We start from the raw sequence: 17,203 nt of genomic DNA, 5'->3' as shown, positions 1-17,203 counted from the left end.
GGAGCATGTTCGGGAAACGTAGCGTCCTACGCCCCTTGTGAAAGTCTCCCCCGACGGATGCCACACCCTTCGGGCTGAAGCGCACCTAGATATAGCTCCCAACTCGAGCAAAAAAGTCCTGATAGCAATGTGCACTAATGTGTTGCTCTCGGGGTGGTTCTGTTTTCATGTAACCCTCTTCACTAGTAAAACACGTCACTTTGTTGTGACCTTGCAAAGCAGACGATTGCGAAGTTCAAGGTAGAGCAGCATATAACATACTAAATAAATGACCTTCAACAACAAGGAGAGGAGATCATAGATTTAGGCCCCCATTTGAATTCACTGCAGTTTCATCGCGTCTGCGATTTTTTAAGCGGGAGGTCTGTCATGTTCTTTAACTGACAGCTGTGGTAAAGCGTTGCCGCGGGGCCCTCTTAATGCCTGGCCTCCCACCTGTGTGCAGCGGCGCGTGCCCCGGCCTCGGCCGGAGGATCGGCGCGCGCGCCGCCAGCGGTTCGGCCAGCGCGCGCCCTCTAGCGGCGCTGGGAGGCGGGAGGCGGTGAGCGCGCGGCTGACGTCACGGCCGCCGCTGCCTGGGATGCAGCCTGGCTGCCGGAGCGTGAGGGGAGGCAGGCGCGCGGTAAAGAGTTGCCGGCCGAGCTGCGGAGTTCTTTGCGAGGGGTGCTCGCGGGACACCGGAGGAGCACGGCGCCGCTGGAGCAGTAGCAGGGCGCGGGAGGGCGCCTCCGCCCAACCGTAGGTCCGGGGGACAGCATGGCGCGGGCACTGGCTGCCGTACTGGGGACTTTGCTGGGACTTGTGGCTGCGGTTCGGGGAGGCGAGACCTACACAGGTAAGGACTGGAAGAGTTGCCCCTCTGCCCGTGTGGCAGACCTGCCTTTAGCGCCATGGCCCCTGCTGCACTGATTTGTGTGTCTCCTTAGCAGTGCTGTTGTGCCCCTCTGGGACTGCCCTCCGGAACTTTCTGTGCCCGGCTAAGCTACCATGCATGGGCATCGCCAGCGTTCAGTTACAGAGTTGGCTGTGTCTCGAGTAATAGACGTGCCCCACCCGCTGAGTGCGTGCAACAGTGTCAGGACTTGGCAAACTCCCCACCTGCGCGCAGCGAGCTCTTCTGGAAGTTATGTGCCCTGGCGCAGCGACAAAGTCTCGGCAGCAGCTTGGGCATGGTGACCCTCAGCTGTTCCCAGCCCTCACCCGGCAGCTGCTCTGTGCACACGCCACAGCTGTGCGCCGCGCGGCCGCCCTGTGCCCCGGCCCCTGTTCGCATTCTGCAGCAGCACCGTGCCCACCCCTTCCTGACCTGCACCTTTCCTGTGCCTATCTCTCTTGAAGTGTTATGCATATGCCTGTTTTTCCACATGCAGCTTGTGTGCCCCTGAAACTGCCTGGCCTGTGCCTTCGCCGCTGCGCCCACTAGCTGCATGTTCCCACATTTCAGCCTCGCAACTGTCCTGTGCCATGCAATGCATCGTGCTGGTACCCGGCTGTGCCCTCTGCTCTGCATCCCGTTCCTGCCTTGTACCCTCCTCAGCGCGGTGCCTCACAACCGTCTTGCGACTTTGCTCGGCTCTGGGCACGCCACTGCGCCCTGCTCGCACCGCTCTTCTGCCGCTGCCCCGTGCCCTCGCGTTGCCATGTGCAATCCTCTGTGCCCCCTCCCTGCGACTTCCCTTCTTCGGCCGTGCGTCTTTATATCATCTCTGATCCATGCGGCCACGCTGTGTACTCGCAGCTTCTCTGCCTCCCGCAGCATCCCCGTGCCAATCCCCCTTCTCTGCCAGCTACATCGCGCAAACCCGTCCCTTGCCCCTTTCCCTGCTGTCTACATATATGTCTTTCTAATCCCCCCATTGCCCCCATAAACGAGCATTGTAGGGTCGCACGCTTCCCACCACAAACACACATGACGGAGAGTCAGTTACTGTTTACAAATGTGCCGCATGGCACCGTCCCTCGCTGGCCAACGTGAAATGCTGCTGCCCATGTAACACAGCGCCGGGCAGTGGCTCGTCTCCCTTGACACGGGGCAAGAAACGGCAGAAAAGCTCCAGCGGAGAAGTGGCCCCCCACTGGCACATGGCGGAGGCTCTCTCGCCAGCTCTCTGCATAGACTGGCACTCGTGTCTCAGCTGGAGCCTGCAGCACCCAGGGCTTCCATCCAGCTTCGGAAATAGGGGCATGCCCTCTACTCACTTGGGAGATATCTGCCCCCTTCGTTCTAACCTCTATCGTCCCCCATAAATACACATTTCCATTTCATGAGATCAATTAGTCATTAATACCCGGCAAATAACCTACAAGAGGAATGTTTTCTATGATGCTGTAAGCAGGTATAACATGTGCGCACCGTTTAAACCTGCAAAGAGTCCTTAAATATGTTCTGCAGCGTGCACCCCTAACCGAGATATTCACATGTACCCCGACAAGACGTTCCAGTGGGGAAGTCTCTCGACTTTCATCCTGAAAACCTACTCGTGTTCGAGTCCCGGCTTTGGCAACAACAAAAAGGAAGGTGCACACACATTATAAACCCTTGGAGGGAATGCGTGGATTTCCCAGATCCAGTGAGGCTTTTTTTGCAGGATCTCGGATCCGGGAATATTGCTCCCAATGTCCAGCGCTGGATGAAAGGGTTTTGGAGAAATCACGTCAAATGTAAATTCATCCCCAAAAAAACAAAAAAAACTCCCTCGCTTGTGTGCGCACTAGTTGTCCGGAGTGGGGAACATGTAGCGGGGTAGTGGGCATGTTTTCTCGCCCAGGCGGCCTCCTTTGCCCTGCCTTCTCCGGCCCTCAGCACCGGCAGCGTCCCCTGCCCGCGCCGGTTGCCCACGTGCGCTGTGTTTACAGCGTGGCTGCCTCTGCCCTGCGCGTGACCCGCCAGCAAGCCCGGGCGCTCTCACGCGGACGGACGTACGGGAGCCCCGCGCACACCCAGGACTCCCGCGGCAAATGCGGCTTGCACCCCGACCCCCGTCCCGTGCACGCCTTCAGTGTTGCAATACCTTCTGCTAAATGTGTAGACGGCCACTCATACCGTGCCCGGCTGTTGGCTTGCCCTGTACGTGGAGGGGACTCTTTAGGCTGTATATGTATACACTGTGGGAAATAGCCCGACCTTGTGACACTTTCTCCCTCCATCCAAGAAGTATAAAGGCAACCCATGGACCCTCTGTTGCGGCGTCGGTGGCTTGGATGCTGGACATTGTTTACGTGCATGTCTCAGAAAGGTGTAGCATGGCTTTGTTGCTGTGCACTCCAACATGCAACTTGTTAGAGGGTCATTTAATCATAGAATGAGTTCGCGGGGCGCAGAAACCCTGATTTTATAACGTGCTATTAACCTTTCCAAAGCTTCCTAAAGTGAATCACTTTGTGTCCGCCCCGTCCCGTCCCTGGTAATTTCCCCAGTTGTAAAAATGATTGCAGAGCAAGAGACGTGTTCATTGTGAGCGGCGCGACTATTGTGCGACGTGTCAGCGAGCGCCTGGCAGTGCCCACTCTCCACCTGTCACCGGAGGGGCAATTATGCTGTCCCGGCCCCACATTAGCGGAGCCGGTGTAAGCGCCCGGGCCGAGGGGCGGGCGAGGCCTCGCTGTCAGCTCGCACACGCCGCTCCGCTGCCCTGCCTCAGTGCTGCACACTGGGATCGTTTCCCCGCCATTGCGCGTAGGCCGGGCCCTCTATTAACCTCGCAAGGAAGCCCGTCCGCGCCAGAGCCCCGAGCAGGGCGAGGAGCGGCGCGGCTGCCGCAGCGGAGCGGCTGGGGCGTAATCTCTGCAAATCAGCTTAACTTTTAGCGCGGGCGGCGGCCAAGGGATTCCTTTCAAGCTTTGCCGCGGCAAAGACTGCTGCGGGCTCCCAAGGAGCAGATATGTAGGAAATCTGCGCTGCTCGGGCGCCAGTGGCCGGTTATTTAGGCAAGGAGGGTAGTTCATGAGTCCTGCCCCCGACGTCTTCCCTGTTCGCTCGCTTCCTTCCTTTACCCGGCGCGAGTGGAACGCCGGCTCCATGCTGTGTAGTAGCGCTCTTCCAAACGGCAGCCACATTTCCAGCGTGCATTGAGACGTGAATTCCAAGGGCTATGCAAGAAAGGGGGCGCGTGCCCGCAATCTGCACTCACTGCCTTGTCGTACCTCAATCTGCACCCCCGCTGCCTCAATCTGCACCCTCTGCCTTGTCGTACCTCAATCTGCACCCTCTGCCTTGTCGTACCTCAATCTGCACCCGCTGGTTCCATGTGTCAAAATCGTGGCAAAAAATGCTGTTTACACAAAAAATCCTGGCAAAAAGGCAGTGGTTTTGTAGCTGCAATCCATGTACCAGATGCGGGGGGACACACCCGCAACCCCAAGACCCATTATACCATTTAAGGGGAGCCAGGGACACCCCGCAATCCCCGCTCCCCTCAAATGGTATAATGGGGTATACCTTTACGGGGTCAAATCACAGCATTTTTTCCACGATTTTTTGTGCAGACGACTTTTTTGCCGTGATTTTATTACTGCATATCCACCCGCTTCCTTGTCGCGTACCTCTATCTGCACTCACTGCCTTGTTGTACCTCAATCCGTACCCACTGCCTTGTCGTATATTTGCCTGAATCCTCTTCCTTATTGTACCACCATCTTTACTCACACTGCATTATACCTCAATGTGCACTCACTATCTTATTGCACAGCTCCGACTGCCCAGTTGTACATTCATCTACACTGACTGCCTTAGTATATACCCCAATGTGCACTCACTACCGTATTGTGCACGAGTCAACACTCACTGCCTATCGGGCCTCAATCTGCCGCAATCCCCTGCGGCTGTCAGTGTGAATCGACAGTCCGATTGGCGGGATCTGCACTTTATACAAGCTTACATAAGTCACATTATGCTTTCAGGGCTTGATACACAGAACGTTTTTCAATGGGATTGCACCATTACAAAACGCTTCTGTGGATAAGCCCCTTATGTGTGTCTGTTTTGAGCACATGGTCAGGGCCTAGGAGAGCATTTCGAGAGCTGGGCACAAGGAGTTCAAATAATTTAGCTGAACTTTGCATTGGGGCACCCGGTGGACAGAAAAGCCCTGAGAAAATCTCTTGCACCCGTAACAGGCTCTGTGGGTGTGGATACCAGTACGGTTCTGAGCGCCGACGCGTGGCAGAATCTGGGTGTTCTACAGTCTCACAGGGTATCATGGTTAAGGCACCACCAGGGCCGGTCCTAGGATTTAAGGGACCCTGGCAGGCGAAAGATGTATGCCCCCGCTGCCCCCTTATTTGCATATGTCATCACATCTGGTGACCTCACAGAACATGGCGTCACAAAATGAGACTTTAATACTGGAGGGGATCAATGCAAAGTTATGTTACAAGAAGTCGCCAGAGGTAAGGCTACAAACAAATGCACTTTGTGATGTCCAGTATATGATTATATAAAGACAATTGTTCAGGGCGATCCCAGTTGTACAGCAGAACACACACACAATTTGATGGTGTTTATAACTCATATTGTGTATTAATACAAGAAAGATAGCAACTATACATACAGAAAAAATTCAATGAACCCCAACACATTCCCAACAACATATATGATGCAAGGACACGTTGACATTGTACAACAAATGTTTTGGTATGTAAAATAAGCATATATGTAACTTTTTGTGTGTGACATATTTGAATGGTTTTGAAATAAGATATAGATTTGGACATTAATAAAATTGCCCTATTTTTAGTTATCAGAAAACGAGAAAGTCTTGTTCAAAACAATGTTGACTTCATTGAGCCATCACTTGTAAATAACTTCCACTCCAAATGCCAAAACAAAGAGAGTGATAAATATTTATTAGACAGGTGGGCGTGGTGGGGGGGTTTGGCTTTGTCTAAAGAGGTGAACGCTCTCTCGTCCTCTGCAGGACTAAGTGAGGGGACATTATTGCCAATGCTTGTGGACTGTGAACTCTGCCTGGGATGTCGTTTTTTATTGTTGATGTTGCCGACTTCCAGGTGTTGTGTGCTTTTCCTACTGCCTCTACGTGTTTTCTCCTAGCAGGGCTGCCATTGTTTGATCATCTTTCAACTTTGTGAAGCCCTTGATCTTTCTGGAGAATTCTTCATAGTATCTTTTCATTGTCGTCTCATATTTGGGTCATCCAGCAGCCCTAATTTACACTGGTTATGGAAACCTTCCCCTGTTATTTAAACTGCAAATTTTACCAAACTCATACCGAGGGTCTGTTGAGAAGGAGTTCTGAAATAGAGGCCCCAGACAAAGTGACAACCAAGAGCTCACCCTCATGGACTGAAACGTCTTCATGAACGTTTGAACCTTCATTGTGTTAAATTGGGGGTTTTCCCCACACTTATTTTTTAGTAATTTCTCGCTTTTTACTGTTGTGTGGTTTAAAATGCTTGTGATAACATGATCCCTCTGTTTGTGTATTGTATTGTAGTAGTCATTTATATAGCGCCTTTTCCCATCTATATGGCCTCAAAGCACTCTGTGGTAGAAATGCCCTCGGGGACCGAAGTCCGTGTATGGGAAAGTTCTAAGATGCGGCTTAAGGATGCGTGTGTACATTTGGCCAAGATTAGGACTTATGAGGCTGGCTAGGCTCAAGTAAGCAACCCCAGAGGTCTGGCACGTGGGTGGGTGCTGAGGGAGGTCACAACAGAGCACTAGTGCAGGAGACTAGATATGTACCCTGCTAGACCGACATTTGTCGTAGGTTTTTGCCGTATTCTAATGGCTGAGGTGTTGAGGCAAGTCTGGTGTTTCAGTGTGAGGCGGTTATGTGACTGACTAGACCGATTTTGTCATAGTCCTAGTTGCATTCTACAGTGCCTGCCTGCAGCAGATGTCCATCAAAGTGGTGCGTTTATACATACCTTAAGCTCAGAAGAAGCTTATCTTGGATGTCGCTGTGTCATCAGATCTTCTTGAAGGTGAATTTGCCGATTACTCTTTCAAGTGATAAACACATGGCTGAACATTCAGGGTTTGTGATTGTGGTGTACTGGGGAGGAAGGGTGGGAGGGTTGGGCGTCTGTATTTTGACAGAGGTGACTACTATAGCGATGACCTCCTCGTTTGGGGGCAGGGTCGGTAAATATCCCTCCATCCTGTGTCTAAGGTAGGCCAGAGGGAAGTGGGGAGCAGGGGGAGAGGTGTACAGGAGAACTAAGCTTGCAAAAAAGTCAGACAATAGGCAGAGGCACCAATGGACAGGAGAGAAAATGTGCAGCAGATTCTGTCCATGATCATGGGGTCCTAATAGACTCGCAACCTCCTCAACCCCACAACCACACCCACAGTGTGAATATAAAAGTCACTCTGAGCATGAAGGGAGGAAATTCGGGATGGGTGCCCAGGCAGAAGTTAGTTTACCTAAGAATACAGAAGGCAAGATGGTTGTTTCAGGGAACTATCGCTTTCGCTTTCGGAGAACTGAAGTTCTCGGCTGCTTGACCTCTTGGAGTTCAAAGTGCATGCCTCTGTTAAAGGTTCAATGGCAGCTGCTCGAGAGTTCAACCCTCTCCAGAAAAGCGTGTGGTGGGGCCCAGGGAGGGAGGTGGGGTATGCAGAGCTTCGGACAGCTGCAAAAACCAAAACAACAGTTTCACTATCTCATTTTCCCCAAATGATGTCTCTCCCAGGTTTCCAGGTTAATAAGATACTTCCCAGTTTTTTGGCGTTCAGCTTGCTTTACTGCGTTGATCCGTGCGCTTTGGGTTTATCGCTTGCAGTGAGTCCTTTGTTTCAAAGCCTGGTCCCTTTTGTATAACTTGCTCAATCACCCTGGTCCTGCCTTCACGTGCAACTCATTTATTTCCAAATGTCTTCTGTGGGGGTGTTAACCTCTTGCCCATACCCACATTTCTTTCTGATCTCCAATTACATTCAACCAGCCACCCCCACTGCTCCTCTCTCTCTCTCTCTCTCTCTCTCTCTCTCTCTCTCTCTCTCTCTCTCTTTCTAGAGAGAGCGAGCCATGGGCCTTTGTCACTGAAGCGCCCCTAGCACTCCATCTCATCACTTAAATACCCACTATAAATATGTGCCTAAAGGGAAATTTCCTTAAAAAATACACCCCCACCAGGCCCCTTATCAGAAAATGCATAATTCAATGGGCCTAGTAATGGGTAGCTGAGAAGAGGAGGGATAGTACCTAGATATAAAGGAGAGTGATGTTATAAAGGCGTCCCGTCACATGTAGAGAAAAAGAAAAGACTACAGAGCACCCTGTAGTATTTTCTTTTTCTCTAGTCATTCACAAGTGACCATTTGCATCAGATGGGCTGAGAAGAACAGAGGCAAGTTTTAGCAGAGATGGATGGCGAGGGCAAGTTTTATCAGAGGCACAAGATAAGCGAAATTGTGGGGCGGGAAAGAGTGAATATTCAAAATCGCTGAAGCGATTCAGAAAGGATATTCTAGATCTTACAGCATATACTAGAGAAAGTATCAGTCATCCCACTCCCTTCTCCACACAGCCCCCACTCCACTCTCAAAGCATCACGTGAAGTGCCTGTAGCAGCTGTCATCGCCATTCAGAATCTTAGCTGATACCCCATTTCACTCAAGACCACCTTTGCCTATTGACAGCCACAGGGCACAAAAAGTGCACGAGTAAGAAATGATGTGCATTGTGTATGTCTTGAATTGAGGTGGCGAGTGACTTTTATATAGCTGACTAGTAGCTTGCAACTTGAATTTGTTCTCCTTGGACCACCATAATCCTTCCTGTTTGCGCTAATTTAGCCAGATGGCTGATTCCTTTGCCAATTCTGTGAGATCATCTTACTTGCATCAATTTGTAAAAGTCGCAGCAGTCTTTAACGGGTGTGTTCAGGTGCTCTGGAAAGGCTCTGGCTAGTTTGACCTCCAAATCACAGAAGTAAACTACTCTATCATATTTATTTCTCCAATTCTAACCGCACCCAAATGATGCATCTTTTTAAGCATCACATTGCTTTTAGTACATTGTCATGGTGCAACATTTGTCATCACCAGGCCTCCAATTTCGAGAACGCGCTTTGTATTAGCGAGTGACTTGTTTGGCTCTTCAGGGAAGAAAAAGCAATCTGAGGGCTCATGGCCAAGGCTGCTGTCTGCTGCTTTCTCTTATGTCCTGCTCAGTCCTGATAGTGACATTAGGTAAAGCAGACATAAGACACGTTCACAAAATGATTGGGTGGCTCATAACGTAGGCCCTTGAAAAAACGTTTAAAAACCTATATGGAGATGATGCGACTGATTATGGGGATAATAAACAACTGTTTCGAATGTGATATATCCCAAGGTAAGACAAGAGAGTATTTTTTATGTTACTCCATATTAAAAAAGGATATATTTGAAATGCAAAGTAATGCGCCAGAGCTCAACATCTGAAGTGTTTTCCCAGCATCTCTTGGTTATACAGCAACAAAACCCCTCTCCCTCCTCGCACTGCTGTTTGTTTTGTTTCCCATGGGCTTTTGGTAAGGAAGCCTCAGAGACATTCTGTGCGTGGCTCTGGGGTGCTCACAGTAATAACTGCTGAACCCATATGCATGCATTGGTATTGGCCGACCCCCAAACCCTCACACGTAATGATTGGCTCACAACTTGCGTCAAGTGTTGGCAATAAAAGGCCGTAGGATTTTATTATACTGATGTGGTTAAGGCAATACACAATATCACATATCATAGTTGTATCATACTTTTGGGCACCGGCTCCTGCGGTTACCCCCTCTGGCCCGTTACCGTCTTCTTGTGTCCCACGACTTGTTGTGGGCACCGTACAGTGCCCTGTACTTCTTTTTGTTCTTCTCCCTTCTTTTGTAGGGTGGGAGGGTTCTGTGGTAAAGAAGCAAACAGTTTGGAAGACACTGAGTCAACAGTGAACCTCCTGTTTGTTTGGGTCCCCGTTCAGGGTCCACAAACAGATTGTGTTTGCTCAGAGCATGCTGCTCTCATTTATAAGACCCAGGGCTGGGTCTTTGTTATGTATGTAGTGGGGGCTGCTGTTGTCGCAGCCCCGGCCGGATAGCCAAATGTCTGGCCCCCTGATGGGGGCAGTTCTTTGAACCGGGGGCCTGTCCGACTGTTGGTTTCCTTATGGTGCTTAGCACCTTGCTGTTTGGAGGAAGGGTGAGGTGACTGTTCACACCTCACCCTTCCTTGGCTTTGTGCTGCAGAGACTGCGTGTCTCCGGAGCTGGGGGGAGGAGAGGAGCAGGCTGAGATAAGGTTGGGGCTGCCCCTCTCCTAGGCTGCTGATGGTAAGAGCAGTTACCTTGCCTCGCTTTTGAGATGCCCTACAGCATTGCCCAGCACCACTCGAGTGCTTTTTATCACTTCTGATAGCACACATTTCAGTCACTGCTCATTTGAGCTGCCCCTCCGATAAGTCTACACTTACACGCTTGCTCTGTATCGTTTGGTTCAATGCCTATGCTGCTAAGCTTGAAGCCTTGAGTTCTGCTTTCTTAAACTGTTACTTGACCCAAATTGTGTGATCCTGAGCAAATCATTTACTAAGAATGAACATTAAAATTAAAAAAATCATTACCCAAGATTAATTCCACATGAAAAAACGGTCACTTAAATAATACACATCATAATGAGTTTGGGGGGTAGCCATTCCCTTAATAAGGGCATGGCTACCCCCAAACTCGGGTCTGGGTTCCCTTAATGGGGAAATACCTGGCCATTCCGACCTTGGAGGGCCCAGTATTTCCCCATTCTGGGAACCCGGACCATCCTCATTCCCATTTGAGCTCCCATATGGGTAGCATGCTAACAACAGGCCCGTTCATGACGAGCCCGTTGTTAACATGTTGGGCTGCTCGCGGGACCCGCTAAGGACGTCTGGTAACCTTGTAATGAGGCGGTAGGGGTTTAACGGCACCGGCACTTTACTGGCGCCGTTAGACCATTAACAAAATGAAATACATTCCCAATCTCCCTCGCACCAATTCCTAAAAAATCACTGCATCCTTGAACTCAAACTTAAACAGAATTTCAACTAAAATTCATATTGATCTTGCAGATTTTTCAGACTAGACTAATAAATACTGCCAGTCTACAGGAATCAGTCTGGTCACTTAATATTTAAAAAATATGACCATAGATTTGTGCGCTACAGTTATTTCAGAATTAGAGCGGTATTAGGCAAAGCTGTCTCTGGGATTGATAACAAGGGCAGAACAATACCAGTTTTTCTATTATCTGCCTGCTTCCCATCACTGGAACAACATGAGGACCTGGATTTGTTCCCATCTAATTTGGCTGTATTAGCGAAGTAGCCTAGCCGATCCCTAGGAAAAATAGTTATTAGTTGTGTATGCCCTCTCAAGCTAAATGCAAGACCCTATCTGATAACTTAATCATATCTGCTTACCAGATGACGTACAACACACGCAAGGCCTCGGTCCATATTATGCCTGCCCTATCACTTAACATGGCACATTTCAGGAAAATCTTTGCCTTGAGCATAGTAGAAATATGGAACTCAAGCCATGTAGACTCTCCTATTTCCATCGGCGGCCTCAGAACATTTTTGAGACAACTTATTTGATATCTTTGGGTGTGTGTTTATAATTCCTAAACAATGAGGGGTTTACATTGCCAAGCATTGTCCCAACAATAAAGGATATTTCCAATTCTCTGTCGACCAAAACATTTGCCATCGACTGGTGGACACCCAGGATGTTCTTTTAAAGTTGCATTTTCAATGGGGTCCGAGTTGCCTCTTAGTGGCACCCAATTTTTCTCACCCATATGCAGTCTAAATACTGCCTTAGCATGGTGCACTGTAACTGTTGTCTGAAGCAAAACGAGGCCCATTCTCGAAAGAAGCCAAAAATGGCCCCTGAACATTGCCTCATCACCTGTTGAGCTCTAAGAATATAATTGTGCCATTGCCCTCTTGATGAAAACACTACCCCGACATGATCATTGGAGTTCACAACTTCAAAATCACAGTTTCCTGCTTTACATTTCTGTTTCGACCCTTTTGGTTTTATCCTAATTCATGATTTACAGATTTTGGAATTGATTTTCGGGTTATGGTCAACACAGAAGTCCTCGAATGTTTGGAGAAATGCCTCGAGTGCCTCCCCGACCCCACCCGTCTCCGCAATAATCACTGCATCATTGGCAAAACGCAAAACAAGTGATATTGTTTTAATTTTAATTCTCGGGACGTAATGAGATGCCGACACCCGGGCCTCTTTCAGTCCATTGATATATAAAACAAATAGGAAGGAGAGTCAACACACAGCCCTGCCTAACTCACCTCAACACTGGAAACGAAGTCTAATGCTGGCCAAGGAAAGGGCCATAATACCCCTAAGCTACTCTGAGCACTCACGGTTTCTATGCCTGCTATAACGTCCCTCGATCTACCATATCAAAGTCTGTGTAAGTCCATAAAAGCTACGTAGACCGGATCTCCTCGGATGTTCCTACTCTTGGCTGGTAATGAGTGTAGCATCAGACATTGTTCCATCATACCCCTTTGTTTCTGAAAACCCCAACTCACATGGAGATATGATATTTTCCAGAGCCCACACTTATAACTATATTCTGTGGTATGGGCCCTGTGCTTTCCCCCTCTTCTGTAAACTCGCTCGACTCGACTTCCTTTGAGTATATGAATTGCAAAAGTATAACATTGACTTTCAATGGTGCACCTCCCTTTTCCCGGTGTTTCTCCAGGTGACATGGTCCCTTGCAGGGCACTAGGCCCATGCAAAGGAAATATTGTTTTATCAGCATATAGTGGCGCAAACTGGTTATACCATCCTGTAGCAATCATCTAATTCTGGAGCTGAAATGCCTGTATTGCACTGCTAGAGACTACCCACCCAAAAATCCTCTGTCCCTTAGTTGACTCTGCTTCCTGCAACTCCTCACATTGGTGTGTTGATAATTTGACTTTTTGATATTTTGTTTTTTTAAAATATTTGGCCTTACGTTCCTATGCACCACAAAATCCCTGCAATCACTTTTAATTGCAACAAACAGTTGTCTCATGTATTGATATGCTCTCTGTCTCTGTAACAAGTTACTAATGCAGAGAAGACTGCCGCCCTCATTCTACACTTCAAGAAGGACCTGGTGACCCTACTCTTCAAAGAGCATCTTTCCAATCTGTCCACTTGACCCTATTACTTGCCCTATGTGGTCCTCCCCCCGCCCTGCTGCCCATACCAGCTCCTCTGCTACCCTTGCACCCTACTTGTAACCGCCCGAGTGCATCCTCTTTGTACAGCTCTCTTTTGCTTACCAACTAGGTTCACGCTTTATCAATCGCATACATACTTTCTGTATTCCTTATCAAACTAACCCTTCGGTCTATGATCTACAGGTTTGTGCTTTGGATCACATTCTCTGGAGCAGGCTTCTCCCGCAGTTGTCATCTGAGCCACACCAGCTTGCAAAATCACTGAAGGGCGTGCATTTGAAAAAAAAAAATCCACCATAGACAGATCTTTTTTTTTTAAAGAGTTTATCCCTGGTCCTTTCCCCTAAACGTTGACTACACCTGATTTTCCATCTATTGGAGGATTCCTCCAAGGCATCTTGCCTAACGTTTACCAGACGAATCCTCTCCTCTCTGAATGGCCAACATCGAATTATCCTGTTAGGGGGTAGAGATCACTGTCGGCCCGAGCTAAAATTTGGAAATTGTCCACTCTTTCTCAGGCGTCTATGTTGATAATATATCAGGGCGGTTCCTTTTCCAGAAGCAAAAGTCGGGCTGCTGCAGAATCTCTGGAAGTCCTTTCGTTTAGTGTTCGTAATGGATAATTGTTTAAATAACCCAGTAAATAACCCCCATTTCTATCTTTGACAACAGCGTAGGGATTTCTGCTGGTGGGGATCCCCCGAAGAGCCTCCACCATGAGGAAATCGACCACCATGAGGAAATCATCCATGTGATCCGGAACAATGCCCAGTTTAGTCTTCCTGCCTCCCAATATGAAGACGCAGTGGGAGCCTGGATCATAAACCGCTGCGTCATCTAAGCTCTCTAATAAATATGATAAATATGATCAACCTTTCACATTTTTCCTTGATTACTGGGAGCCTTGTAAAAATTAATCGAGGACAAGTCACATAAAGCAGCCTCCTCCCACATGTGGGTAGAATCTTGGGTGAATCGACATGGATTTCTTCGACGTGTTTAACCAGAGATATTGACAAATATAGTAGTTGGACGTCCATGGGGTTTTTGCAAAGCATGCTTATTAAAGAACATGAGTTCAGTGTACTTGAATAGGCGCAGCCTCCTGCAAAGCAAACATATCTGTTGACCCCTCCCGCTTCAACCAATCTTGATCTCATAGTTTCTTATTCAAGCTTGCAATATTCCATGAAACGTAACTTAATTTGGCTGCCATAGTTTTTAGTTTAAGTACTACCGAAGTTATCTCATCCGTAGACCCAACAAGATAGAGAGTGGGGAAAATCACTGTATTTCTGCATCTCTCAAATTATTGCTATGTCTTATGCAGATATATTAAATCAGCCATTAAGTGTCTGTATCCAAATATAATGTTCTGACTGGCTAGTCCCTATAAGATCCTGATTTTGTGTAATCTGGTCCCTGTTAGACCCCCCATCCCCCGAAATCCCACACACACCCATGCTGCGATGTGTACAGCATACCTCAATTTAGAGTTGTCCATGTTACATTATATGTTCTCTGTCCAAGCCCCACTTCAAAAGCCTAGAAAAACATGCAAACCTTTTTTCTTTAAAAATCTATTTTTCGATACAAATCTGCTAGCAAAATTGAGCTATTCCATTGTGTTGTGTTATGTCGCATCTAATAAATCATTTTGCTAAGAGAATATCTCCATGCAGATTGCAGGGGTTGTCAGACATGTAAGTGTGGGGAAGTGTACAGGATTTATCAGTCGTTGTTTTCAGTGACACGCATTTTAGTTTTGTTCAGAACATTGAACGGGTTTATTATGTGTTTCAGCAAAAACATTTTTTAAATAATGTGTTTTTTCACCTACTTTAATTATCAAACTGTACCCATAATATTTATTTAATGAGGTGGACGTGTTGTCTTCCATTTTGTATGCCACCCGCTGCAAGAAATTCATTCACTTCTTGTGGCGAATGACATTAATGCCTGGTTAATAGCTTGCAATTTAACATTTTGCCCATTGTGATAGTAAAGTTAATAAACCTTCAGTGTCTTCAAAAGTATCCGCTCAATCAATCGAAGTACAAAATGTGGAAGGGAGCACCTGTTCTGAGTTGGCTCCCATAACGTTGATTAGTACCCGGCACAGGTTATTGTTAGTGTAACAAACGAACCAATTGGTGCGTTTACGAGCCTTACCAGACGTTAAGCCCAAACACGCTGTTGCACGTCCCTCGCACCAGTGTTCGGTCGTTGTTTTTTTTCAGGCCACAATGGAAAGAGAGAAGGGACTACATGTAATCCCTTCACCTTGTTCTATGATGGCCATTTTTTTTGTTTAATGTTTTTTCAATTTACTTGAATGGCCACCATGGAATGGGAGAAGGGACAACATGTAGTTACTTCTCCCTTCCATGGCGGCCATTTTTTTGTTTACTATGGCCTCCACGGAAGGAGAAAAAACGGATTATGTTTTCCAGTGAGCGGTGGCCAGCTTTTAAAAAATGTTCTTCAGCTGCGAAATGTAGTGCGTCTCGCAGCTGAAAAAAACCCACCATTAGTACCCCGGTTTTATGGGCGAGGGTACTAATGGCAATAAGCCCCTTGCTGGCGGGCCATTACTGCATAAGGTAATGCTCCTGGGGCCTTCGTTAACTATGGGCCCCAGGGGGCATTTCCTTATGCGGTAATGGCCCGCTGGCCCGGGGCTTATTGCCTGATTAATGTTCACTGTTGAAGATGCAGGTCGCAGCTCTTACTCTTCCACAGCTGTTGTATGCCTGATTTGGTGTGCCACACTAGTCTTTGATGTCACTTGGATCCCCTTGCGGATACACCCACGCTGTTCATAGCCACTCTCTGTGTCATTCTCTATAGATCAATAGCTCTCAGCACCACATTGTTTACCTGGAGAAGAGCAGAATGAGGTGGTAGAATAACGAGTCTGCAGTGGACATAGGGGCCTAGCAATTAATTTAGTGTTGGTTTATTAAAAGCAGAGTTGAGGGAAGTTAGCAGTATTCCATAAGTCTTCCAGTTAAGTTGCACATATTTAACGCAACAAAGCCCTTGAAATTCAGTGGATGTGGGAAGTCATAACCACCTTAACTCTGCATGCTCCCATTGATGTCCCCATAATGCTGTCGCTGATAATACCATTTTGATGCCCTTGTGAATCCCTTTTCTTATAATATGTATGTCCTTATGGGCTTTGCAACGGGAATGCGCCAAGTTAAGCTGGTCATGACTTCCCAAATCTGCTGAATTTAAAGGGTTTTCTTGCGTTAAATCTGCACAACGTAACTGCACTTTAACTAAGGTTTTTTTTCCAGTGATTTTCAACAGTTTTCTTATACCATCATTTTTCTACTGGCCACTAGCCATGGCATTTGGCCCATAAGCACAGCCTTCACCGTGTATATTTCAGGGTTCGAAATTGAGTGGGGCTGGGAGCTATTTGGCTACTTTACATGTTGCCCCATTAGCTTTCTTCCGGTCCCCTTAGCCATGGCCTTCGGCCATGTCTACTCCGAATATTGCAATCCGATAAGGTAGAGGCTATCTGCATGCCACACGTTTGTTTTTAGAAATATTAGCTGCTAAATAGTTGTTCATATGCATTTTTGTAAATCCCCTTTCCCCAAACAACCTTCATTTATATGTGCTGAAGTTATTACGTGTGGGGGTATTCAGCAACTGGGCAAAGTATTTTCTTGCTTGCCGCTTCATAGCGGTCACAGGGCATCTCCTCCGGCATAACTGTGCCGCACAAAAGGCAAGCCCCTCTGTGCTTGTATGGGTGTAGGATGGGGTATGGACATATACTCCTACTACGGTGCCATTAGAAATAAACACTGACTATATCTCCAGGGATACTCTGGTAACGCTTGCACCAATGGATACTTTTTTCCCTTTGGGCATTTCTCGCCCTTTTGCTGACAAAATGTCCTCTTTTACATCCATGGATTCTTATATACACTGTTTTCTCCTAAATGCCCGATCATTAACTGCACAAGCTGCTTTTTTCCATGATTTCATCAGCAAACAAAATGTCAG

The 17,203-nt window shown here is 47.7% G+C and overlaps 1 protein-coding gene across 15 annotated transcripts in view; it reads left to right on the top strand.

The window, feature by feature from the left end:
- The first annotated feature begins 549 nt into the window (after positions 1-549).
- PTPRM (protein tyrosine phosphatase receptor type M) overlaps positions 550-17,203 on the top strand; it is a 2,094,608-nt gene continuing 2,077,954 nt past the window's right edge. For 9 of the 15 annotated variants that reach the window (XM_069620764.1, XM_069620760.1, XM_069620765.1 and 6 more), the window contains exon 1: positions 551-835. In XM_069620764.1, coding sequence (XP_069476865.1) covers positions 757-835 — 79 coding nt within the window. In that variant the 5' untranslated portion in view covers positions 551-756. Of the gene's footprint in view, positions 836-17,203 lie in introns of all 15 variants that reach the window. The other 6 variants (XM_069620757.1, XM_069620755.1, XM_069620756.1 and 3 more) reach the window with 1 other exon arrangement.

Source organism: Ambystoma mexicanum, chromosome 5q (assembly GCF_040938575.1).
Source record: "Ambystoma mexicanum isolate Mex_15411 chromosome 5q, UKY_AmexF1_1, whole genome shotgun sequence".
NCBI lineage: Eukaryota > Metazoa > Chordata > Amphibia > Caudata > Ambystomatidae > Ambystoma > Ambystoma mexicanum.
The sequence above is the reverse complement of the archived record's forward strand: the minus strand, read 5'-3'. Positions and strand labels throughout refer to the sequence as shown.